The sequence below is a fragment of the Crocodylus porosus genome, unplaced genomic scaffold, assembly GCF_001723895.1.
Source record: "Crocodylus porosus isolate Cpor-Errol unplaced genomic scaffold, CroPor_comp1, whole genome shotgun sequence".
Classification (NCBI taxonomy): Eukaryota; Metazoa; Chordata; order Crocodylia; family Crocodylidae; genus Crocodylus; species Crocodylus porosus.
This window is the reverse complement of record NW_017728947.1, coordinates 52099384-52110968: the sequence shown is the minus strand read 5'-3', so window position 1 is coordinate 52110968 and position 11585 is coordinate 52099384. Positions and strand designations below refer to the sequence as shown.

The window sequence follows — 11585 nt, the reverse complement described above, 5'->3', positions numbered from 1 at the left end:
ACATCCATGGTGACACCTGCATCCAATGCTTTTGTGACCTGATCATAAAAGGCAATCAGGTTGGTCTGACATGACCTGCCCCTAATGAAATTGTGCTGGTTGCCCTTGAGCATCATCTCTGAAGCCAGCCCAACACAGATGTGCTCCTTGATGATCTTCTCAAAGAGGTTCCCTAGGATTGAGGTAAGACTGATGGGCCTATAGTTGTCCAGGTCCTCCCTCCTTATCAGTTATGTTGAACATGTGGATACTGTTATACATAAGAAGAACAGACTTCCACCTTCAGCTTTTTCTATGCAAAAAAGAAGTTTATTTTCTACCTATGGGGACTTTTTACCATCTTTAATTTTCCCTGAGCCTGAGGAAGGGCACATGTGCCTGAAAGCTTGTAGAAAATTTTTTTTTTGTGATTTCTTTGTTGGTATAATAATAAATATCATCTCTGAACCAAGAGTTCTACAGTTTTGCATTTCTGTTGTATGTAAGAGGTTTGTGAGGGTTGGCAACATCTTAATCATTGTATAGCAATTTGGATCATTTACAAGTGAGGTAAATGTGTGAGGTTCTTATATCTTTAAAGATATTATGATAATGTTTGAAAAAGTAAAAATGTTAATACTGATGTTTAGGTCTCATTCCAATTTGGATAAATGCATTTCACTACCCTAAACTTCCTTGGTATGTTCAGTTGGATATTCTGTTTTTCACTTACTCACCTAAAATGTTATGTACGATTGCTATGCTTTGGTAAACGCATGTCACGTTCTGCCCTTGAGATAACTGCATTCAATGATGAATAAAATTTTCCTTTTCTCTCTAATTTGCCCTAAAGGAGTGCTAGGACTAAATCATGTTTTATAAAGCACTTTGAGGTATTTGTATGAAAGATGCTACAGAAGAACAAAATGCAATACCATTGTTCTAATTGTTTACTCTGAGCAACACTGGATGCAGTAGCTTGACGGGCAAAATGAAGCAGTGAGTGGAGAAAGTTTACTCCTGACTGTGGTCTCTCGTCCTTGACTGAAGTAAATTAAGCATGTGTGGTTATTAGGTGATTGAATAAGAGTCTGGAAAGTGTCATTTGCAAATGTTTGCACAAAACTGAAGTCTGGAGAAAAGAGGCAGTTCTGGATCATGGACGTACATGCTTAGGTTATAGATTACACTCTGTCAGGAGTTTTAAAAATTAATCTGTAGTTTTTATTGATGATTCAGCTGTACACAAAACCTTTTTAATTATAATCTTGCAGGGAAAATAGCCTAATTACACAAATCCCTGAAGATAAATGAAATATTAGTTATAGCTACTAAAGCACTGTTTTGTTGACCTGGTTTGGCATCTAGATTTTAACCTTTTTTGTATAACACACGCCTCCCCTCTCCATTCATGTTACAACATTTTCCCTTTGTTTAAAAGGAAAAAGAATATCAAAGGAAGAAAAGAATGAATTCAGGCCCATTTGTGACTTTGTTTTTTAACATGAGTTTTACATTAGAATTTGAGGTCTTTTTTCATCCTGAAAGACTGGGATACTGATGATTGTAGACTATGAAATTATCTCATGAGAGCAAACTTGAAAGCTGAACAACAGAATGAAAGGAATTTTGGTTACTATTTGGTTAAGTAACTAACTAATGGTAAGTAACTAACTCTTTGGAAAGAGGATCATTTTGTTTAAGATTCAGCATCTCTGCCCCTTTAATTATATGACTAGAACACAGAGTACATATTCTCTGGGAATATACATCACAGCTATAATAAGTCCTCCAGCAAAACTGAAAATAGCCAGATTTGTTGCTTGTATTTTTTAATCATAGAAATAAATTAAAGGAAACCCTAAACAGACTTAAAAAAAAACTTGATGTCAACCTAACACACCCTACAACATTTTAAAAAAATCTCATATAGAATTTATTTACACTGTTCTCCCCATTATCCAACTAGAAGAAATATTTTGATTGCTATATAGCTTTATTTTTCCAACATCTGATTTTTCATTTTGTAAAGCTGAAGGAAGTTAGCAGCCATTCACTACATGTATGCATAGGCTTCTGAACCAGTCAGATTTAACAAGTGCTGTTCCTTGTTTAAATGCTGAAATTACATTGTTTTCCTTTTGGATCCAAGTAGCCTGTGTGCTAATAAGACCCCTTCTCAAATCCTCTGCCGTTTCAGAATCATATGGAAGAGTTGTACTCAATGGCTGCAGAAAGTCGTAATAGCAATCAAACTATCTGGTTTGGCCATTACCCAACTTCAACAATCATCTCCCCATCCCCAGGAATAAGAACGCTAATGAGGTGAGATGTCTCTTCTTTTCCTGCATATTGCAGAATTAAATTCGCCTTGTCTTCATATAAGTGCTTATCAGTTTGCAGCTATCCTAAGGTGTTATTTCCTTCCCCATAAAGGGTAAGAGTACTATTAATTCATTATGATATTGTTTTTACTAGTTCTGCTACAGCCTATTTATGTGGGCACCTCCATACATTGGGTGGGCTGATGCCAGTCCTACATAGTCGGCATTCTCATGGTACTCTGGAGCTGGAGCTGGGAGACTGGATGAATAATAGGAGGCAAGTAAACCTCACAATGAAAACCTGGTAATATCTGTGTATTTAGTTTAAGTGGTGACTCTTTTTGATCCCACGTGGAGAGATCAATAGAAGTGTTAGTAGCCAATGGAATAGGATTAACATTAATATTAAAAAATTTTGTTTCTAATATTGGAAATTCTGCCTCCCTTGCAGTTGAAATAAGTAATGAAGCCCTAAAGCAACATTTTTAATAATCTTATTTCCTTTATTCTGCATATTGAGAAACTGAGTACAGGATTTCTGCATTTCTGAACAATGTGTGTTCGTAACTGAAAATTCTCCACAATTTATAATTAAAGCATCACTGTTAGTAGTTTGAATTATTATTGCTTTGTACCAGGTCTATTATGTTCACACGGTTTAGAAATAAATATAGTCTAACTGGGATGTAACCTCAGTAGCACACTGAACAGTGTCAGATGTTGCAAAGAATCAGTGTAATCTAGTATGTTAGTATACTGGTCTTTAATCTGTTTAATTTTGCTGAAGCTGTATGTGTTTGTACAGAAGTTTAGTGCAGTAGACTCTTGGGCCATCACTGGTATACTGGAGCACCATTTCAAGTATTTAGGCGTTATAGTAGTATAAATATTAGGGCTGTATGAAACGGCACCGTTCCGTTTCGCCTTGAGCTTTAAGGTTTTGATGGAACAGCGTTTTGTATCAAATTTCATTTCGATTTGAAACAGCTGTTCCATTTTGGTTCACCAGAACAGTAAGGTGTTTCAACTCTGTTTTGATGTTTCACTAGATCGGCCAGGGACGGGGAGTCAGCCCAGCTGAACTGACTTCCCATCTCCAGCACTATGGTTGAAATATTTCAGCTAGCCATGTTTTGTTTCAAGGCTGTTTTGATGCCCTTTGTTTCATTTAGATTTTGCTGTTTTGACCTCAAAATGAGTTGAAACAGTGTCAAAATGGAACAGCCAGCAAAATTTCGCACGGCCTTAATAAACAGTAATTGAATTATTCATACATATAATGGTACATCTCTATTTAAGGTGCAAAATTTAATTCAGCCTTGACAATGGATCTGATAATTGCTTCTATAATTGGAACTGAAATGAATTTTAAAGTCTTAGTTTAATACCTAGCAACCAGAGATAAAAGCTGTTTTAGTTGCTACTCATTTTACAAAAATAAAATCGAATTAGTTTGTATGAATCCTCTGTACATACAGTGCTTCATGCTAACAGTGTTGTCTTCTTTTAATACCAGGTACCGGCTGCTTGCATTTGATCATGACCTTTTTAGCTTTGTAGATCTGCACTTTGAGGAATGGCCTGCAGTTCTCATCACCAATCCCAAGTCATTACTCTATAGCAGCCCTGCTCATGAACCATTAACAAAAATCCTTTACTCCACCCACATCAGGTACTCTGAAGTCTCTTAAAACTTTCATGGGTTCTTTAATAGTTGTTTGGTTCTCTATGATTAAAGCAAGTTATATGTCTCTAAATATAACCATAACTATTCATAGATTCATAGATATAGGGTTGGAAGGAACCTTGCAGATCTCCCTGCCCTGGGCAGGAGAGAAAACTGGGCTCAAATGACCCCAGCTAGGGGTCATCAAGCCTCCTTTTAAAGACCCCCAAGGTAGGAGCCAGCACTACTTCCCTTGGAAGTTGGCTCTAGATCCTAGCCACCCTGACTGTGAAATAGCACCTCCTGATGTCTAGTCTGAACCTACTCTCTAACAACTTATGGCTGTTATTCCTTGTTACTCTGGGAGGCGCTCAGCGGAACAAGGTCTCTCCCATTCCCTGCTGGTCCCCCCTAGCAAGTTTATAGGCGGCTACCAGGTCCCTTCTCAGCCTTCTCTTGTGAAGGCTGAATGGGGTAAGGTCCTGTAGCCTTTCCTCGTAGGGTCTGCCCTGCTGTCCCCGGATCATGCGAGTGGCCCTCCTTTGGACCCTCTCAAGGTTGTCCACATCCCTCCTGAAGTGCAGTGCCCAGAACTGGATGCAGTACTCCAACTGCAGCCTGACCAGTGTCGCATAGAGGGGGAGGATCACCTCCTTGGCCCTGCTTGTGATGCATTGGTGGATACACGACCAGGTGCGGTTAGCCCTACTGACCGTGTCCTCGCACTGGCAACCCATGTTCATCTTGGAATCAATAATGACTCCAAGATCTCTTTCTGCCACTGTGCTTTCGAAAAGAGAGTTCCCCAGCCTATAGGTATGCTGCTGGTTCTTACTGCCCAAGTGCAGCACCCTGCCCTTGTTAGTATTGAATCCCATCCTATTCTCATTCGCCCACCCCTGTAACCTGTCCAGGTCCAGCTGTATCTTGTCCCTCCCTTCTATCTTGGGCCCACCTCACCCCAAATCTTGGTGTTGTCTGGGAATTTAAACAGGGTGCTTTTCACCCCCTCGTCCAAGTCGCTAATAAATTGAACAGTATGAGCCCGAAGACTAAGCCCTGGGGGACTCCACTGCTCACATCCCTCCAGGTCAAATATGACCTGTCCACCACCACTCTCTGGGTGTGGCCCCTCAGCCAATTTGCTATCCATCTGACTGTGTAGGCATCAGTGCCACAGTCATCTAGCTTTTTAATGAGGATGGGGTGGGAGACGGTATCAAAGGCCTTTCTGAAGTCCAGAAAGACTACATCCACCATGATATCTGCTTCCAATGATTTTGTGACCTGATCGTAGAAGGCAATCAGGTTGGTTTCACAGGACCTGACCCTAATGAAACCATGCTGGTTGCCCTTGAGCATCATCCCCACTGCTGGCCCTTCACAGATGTGCTCCTTGATAATCTTCTCGAACAGCTTCCCCAGGATTGAAGTAAGACTAACGGGCCTATAGTTGCCCAGGTCACTTCTCCTCCCTTTTTTGAAGATGGGGACCACATTGGCCCTCTTCCAGTCGTCCAGCACCTGGTCAAAGCACCACAAGTGCTCATAAAGCCATGCCAGGGGCCCTGTGATAACCCCTGCCAATTCCCTCAACACCCTGGAGTGGAGACCATCTGGACCTGCTTATTTGAACACATCCAGCGCCTCCAGAAGTTCTCTAACTCAGTCCTCCCTGACCCTAGGCCTGGCGGAGTCTCTCCTGAGTCCATCCCGAATCTTGGCGGGGGAGTCCTGGTCCCTGGACAAAAAAAAAATTTCATTGCTCACAGAATCTGGTTTTCTCTAGATTAGAAGATTGTTTTGGCAGTCCACTTGTTTATGTATCTATGATAAAGGCTGGCTATTAGAAATAATCATAAAGATTGAAGGGAAGCTTGGTGACAGTGATCACGAGTTGATCATTTTCTCTATCCACAGAGAGCTGGCAAATCAGTCAGCAATGCAGAAATCCTCAACTTCAGGAAAGCTGACTTTCACAAGGTCAGGAGGTTAGTTATTGAGGTCCTAAAAGACCATGATCTGTCAGGGAGGGGAATCCATGGTGAGTGGTCGCTTCTTAAGTACATGATCCTAAAAGCACGAGGGTAGTCCATTCAGGCCTGTAGGAAAGGTAGCAAAAGGGCTTGGAGACCCCCTTGGCTCAATAAGGAACTCATGGACCTCCTGAATCTAAAAGAGAAGCTTATAAGGGATGGAAGTCGGGAACTTCCATCACTAAGAAGGATTATACAGCACTGGCCCGCACCTGTAGGCAGCAGACCAGAAAAGCCATGGCTGAAACCAAGCTCAAACTGGCTACGGGAATCAAGGACAATAAAAAGTCCTTCTTCAAATACATGGGAAGTCAGAAAAAAAAAAGGCCAATATTGGACCCTTGCTAAACCAAATGGGGCAGCTGACAACCAGCACCCAGGAAAAAGGTGATCTCTTCAATGATTACTTGGAGGTGGTTTTTCACCAGCTCAAAGGGATAACCCTGCCTGACAGAACACAGGATTACCAGGGTAAGGGCAATTATATGCCTATAATTGGTGAAGATCTTGTGAGGGAAGAGCTTCAGAGGCTGGACGTCCACAAGTCAGCTGGCCTGGATGGAATTCAGAGTGCTAAAAGAGTTGGCTGACATCATAGCACAACCAATGACAAGAATATTTGAGAACTCTTAGCACTCAGAAAAGGTTCCTGAAAATTGGAGGAAGGCCAGTGTGGTGCCTATCTCGCTGTCGTTTCCAGCACTGGGACTCAACTGGGATTCACCATGCTACTGCCCGTGTCCACGCCATGCTCCATGTCCACCCCATGCTGCCGCCTCTGCCGCCCTGGGCCTAGCCCTGGCCCTGCTCAGCACCTTGGAGAGTGCCACTAGCCTAGGCACCTTCTTCCTGTCCTTCCTGGTCCTGGCCAGCTGGATCCTGGCCCACCTAGAGAGCTACAGGAAGCGCAACTGAGCCAGGGCCAGACCCTGCCTCCTCCCCCAACCCTGGGCCAAGCCCCGCGTCTGCTCCACACACTGAGGGACCAAGGAGCCCCCACCCATATGGCTTCCCACTGTTATAATAAACCCCTTCCCTGCTGTTAATTGTGAAGGCTTTGGCTTCTATGACCACAGTCCACCCTTTGGTGAGAGAGGCAGTGAGCTGCTGGGAAGGGACAGCCTCCGCCTCTCTCCACAGGGGAGGAGGCTCTTCTCAGCCAGACCTGCTCCGCTGGGCTTTAAACTAAGCCTGCCGGGGGATGAGGGGACTACCGCCACTGCTGGCCCACTGAGCACCCCTTGCAAAGCCAACAGGCCAAGGCTCTTAAAGGAGCCCACCCCTGCCCCAGCACTAGAACGATCTGTAGGCAAGGCAAGGGCCCCCAAAGGGACGCTTGCATGCCTGTACACAAATGCCAGGAACTTGGGAAATAAACATGAGGAACTTGTCCTCTTGCTTAACACAAATGATTACGATGTCATAGGGATAATGGAGACCTGGTGGGATTCTGCTCATGACTGGGCTGCAGGTATAAATGGCTATACCCTGTACAGGAGAGACTGAGTGGACAAAAGGGATAGGGATGTAGCTGTCAATGTCAAGGAAAGCAACATGTCCCTGCAAGCCGACATTGGCAGCCAGGGTGGACGACTGGAGACCCTCTGGGTTAAAATCCATGGGGAACACGGCACAGGGGACACAATGGTGGGAACCTACTACAGATCTCCTACCCAGGATCAAGAGCTTGACCAGGAGTTCGCCAAGGAATTGGCTGAGGCCGCACACTCCTGGTGCATAATTGTCATGGGAGATTCAACTACCCAGACCTCTCATGGGAAGAGTGCTCGGCCAAATCCGAATGGTCACAAAGCTTTCTCGTGTGTGGATGAGCTGTATCTGACTTAAGAAGTCTACGGGCTGACGAGAGGTGAAGCACTGCTCGACCTGGTACTGGCAATGGGGGACAACCTAATCGGCAACCTAACGATCGAAGGGAAGCTGGGTGACAGTGACCACGAACTGATCACCTTCACCATCCGCCGTTAAGCTGGCAAGTCAGTCAGCCATACTGAAGTCCTCGACTTCAGGAAAACTGACTTTGACAAGCTCAGGAGGCTTGCTGGGGAGGTCCTAAGGGACCATGACCCAAAGGTGAGGGGAGTTCAGGATGAGTGGTTGCTCCTCAAGGGAGTGATCCTGGATGCACAAGCAAAGTCTATCCCATCTCAGAGGAAAGCCAGCAAAAGGGCACAGCAGCCCCCTTGGCTCTCCAGGGAATCAGCAGACCTCCTGCATCTAAAAAGAAAGACCTACAAAGGATGGAGGACTGGATCCACCTCCAAGGAGGAATATTCTGCACTGGTCCAGACCTGCAGGGAGCGAACCAGGAAAGCCAAGGCTGTGATGGAACTCCAGTTAGCTACAAGTATCAAGGACAATAAAGATATTTAGATATGTGGGGAGCTGGAGGAAAAGCAAGGGCAACATTGGACCCCTGCTAAACCAGATGGGACAACTGACAAATGACACCCAGGAAAAAGCCAAATTGCTAAATGGGTACTTTGCGTTTGGTTTCTCACCAGTCCCAAGGGACATCCCTGCCCATTACAGGACAGGAAGGCCTGGGTGAGACAGATTCCTTGCTCTCCATCAATGCTGACCTTGTGAAGGAATACCTTGAGAGGCTAGATACCTTCAAGTCAGCCGGCCCTGACCATCTACACCCCAGAGTACTCAAGGAGCTGGCAAGCATCGTAGCTCAGCCCCTGGCATGGATCTTCAAGAACTCCTGGAGCACAGGCAAAGTGCCCAAAGATTGGAAGAAGGCCAATGTGGTGCCTATCTTCAAGAAAGGGAGGAAAATAGATCCGGCAAACTATAGGCCCATCAGCCTGACCTCTGTTCCGGGGAAGGTCTTAGAAAAGATTATCAAAGAGATCATTCTTAACAGACTGGTTGATGGCAACATCCTGAGGGATAGCCAGCACGGGTTTGTTGTAGGTAGGTCTTGCTTGACCAATCTTATTTCCTTTTACAACCAGGTGACCTATCATCTGGACAAGAGATTGATGTCATATATCTTGACTTCAAAAAAGCCTTCAATCTGGTATCCCATGATCACCTGATAACAAAGCTGGCCAACTGCAGCCTCAGCTTCACCACGATTCGCCAGCTGGGGAATTGGCTCCGTAGCCAGACCTAGAGGGTAGTGGTTAACAGAAGTCAGTCATCATGATGTGCTGTGACCAATGGGGTTCCTCAAGGCTCTGTCCTTGGGCCTATAGCATTCAACATCTTCATTAATGATGTGGACATTGGTATCAGAAGCAGACTGGCCATGTTCGCCAACGACACCAAACTCTGGGGTAAAGCAGCCACACCTGAGGACAGGAGGATGATCCAGGCTGACCTTGACAGGCTCAAGAAATGGGCGGATGAGAACCTGATGGTGTTTAACACTGAAAAATACAAGGTTTTCTGCCTTGGGAAGAAGAACCTGCAGCATCCTTATAGGCTCAGCAGTGCTACGCTGGCTAGCACTACAGACGAAAGGGACTTGGGGGTCATGACTGACCACAAGATGAACATGAGCCTTCAATGTGATGCTGTGGCTAGTAAAGCAAGCAAAACGCTGGCTTGCATCCACAGATGCTTCTCAAGCAAATTTCAGGATGTTATTCTCCCATTGTACTTGGCCTTGGTGAGGCTGCAGCTAGAGTACTGCATCCAGTTTTGGGCTTCACAATTCAAAAAGGATGTGGAGAAGCTTGAGAGAGACCAGAGGAGAGCCACATGCGTGATCAGAGGTCAGGAAAACAGACCTTATGATGAGAGGCTGTGAGCTATGGGACTCTTCAGCCTGGAAAAGCACAGGCTCAGGGGTGTTTTGGTGGCTGCCTATAAATTTATCAGGGGTGCTTACCAGGATCTGGGGGAACATCCATTCACCAGAGCACCCCAAGGGATGACAAAGTCGGGTCATGAACTCCTGCAAGACCGTTTCAGGCTGGACATAAGGAAGAACTTCTTTACTGTCCAAGCCCCCAAGGTCTGGAATAGACTCCCGCCAGAGGTGGTTCAAGCACCTACTTTGAATGCCTTCAAGAGACATTTGGATGTTTATCTTGCTGGGATCCTATGACCCCTTCTTACTTCCTGCTGTGGGGCAGGGGGCTGGACTCAATGATCTTCTGAGGTCCCTCCAGCCCTAATGTCTATGACATCTATGAAAAAAAGAAAATCCAGAGAACTACAGGTCAATCAATTTGACCTCAGTCCCTGGAAAAATCTTGGAAAAAATTATCAAAGAAATTATCAACAACAGGCTAACAGAAGATAGCATTCTGAGAGAGACCCAACATGGCTTCATTGCAGGTAGGTCGTGCCTGACCAACCTTATTTTCTTCTATGACTAGGTAATGCATCACCTGGACAAAGGAAAACAGGTGGATGTCATATATGTAGACTTAAAAAAAGCCATTGACTTCATCTCCCATGATGTCCTCATATTAAAATTGGGGAACTGCAGCCTTAACAACCTTACAGTCCAATCGCTGGGGAACTGGCTCTGTGGTTGGACCCAGAGAGTGATAGCCGGTGGAACCGAGTCAACTTGGTACACAGTGACTAGTGGCGCCCCACAGGGCTCAGTACTTGGACCAGTACTCAATATATTCATAAATTATCTGGATTAATGTGTCAAAAGCAGATTGGTGGGATGACTTCTTGGGCCTTGCTTGAGATGCATCAGTAGACGCAAGCCAGAGTTTTATTTGCTTTGCCAGCTGTAGCATCGCATTGGTAGCTCATGTTCACCTTGTGGTCAATCATGACCCCCAAGTCTGTTTCAGCCATGGTGCTAGTGAGTATAGGTATGATATGGGTTTTTTCTCCCAAGGTGGAGCACCGCATTTTTCATTGTAGAATGTCATCAGGTTTTGATCCATCCACCTTGCAAGCCTCTCCAGGTTGGATTGAATTGCCAGCCTATCTTCTAGCATGTCCACACTTCCCCATAATTCGGTGTCATCCACAAACTTAGCTTTAGCACATTGGTGAGGCTGCAGCTGGAGTACCGCATCCAATTCTGGGCTCCACACTTTAGAAAAGATGTGGAGAAGTTTGAGAGAGTCCAGAGAAGAGCCACACACGATTAGAGGTCAAGAGAGCAGGCCTTATTAGGAGAAGCTGAGAGGCATGGGATTCTTCAGCCTGGAGAAGTGAAGGCTCAGGGGTGACTTGGTGGCAGCCTATAAGTATATAAGGGGTGTGCATCAGGAACTAGGGGAATGTCTGTTCACCAGGGCACCCCAAGGAAAGACAAAGTCTAATGGTCACAAACTGCTGGAAGACCATTTTAGACTGAACATAAGGACAAGTCTCTTTAGCATTCAAGTCTCCAGAGTCTGGAATAGACTCTCCCCAGAAGTGGTGCAAGCACCTACTCCTGTATACCTTTAAGAAGTGCTTGGATACTTATCTTGCTGGGGTGATCTGACCCCAGCTGACTTCCTGCCCCTTGGGCAGGGGGCTAGACCTGATGATCTATTGTCTATGAAAAATACATGTCACAGCCATGGGACTCTTTAGCCTGGAAAGGCGTAGGCTCAGGGGTGATCTGATGGCCACCTATAAGTT

At 45.1% G+C, this 11585-nt stretch overlaps 1 protein-coding gene across 1 annotated transcript in view; it reads left to right on the top strand.

The window, feature by feature from the left end:
- Positions 1–11585, top strand: part of TMEM62 (transmembrane protein 62) — a 42998-nt gene that overhangs the window by 18697 nt on the left and 12716 nt on the right. Inside the window, exons 6-8 of the mRNA XM_019552197.1 lie at positions 2180–2304; positions 2458–2580; positions 3820–3975. Coding sequence (XP_019407742.1) covers positions 2180–2304; positions 2458–2580; positions 3820–3975 — 404 coding nt within the window. The remainder of the gene's footprint in view (positions 1–2179; positions 2305–2457; positions 2581–3819; positions 3976–11585) is intronic.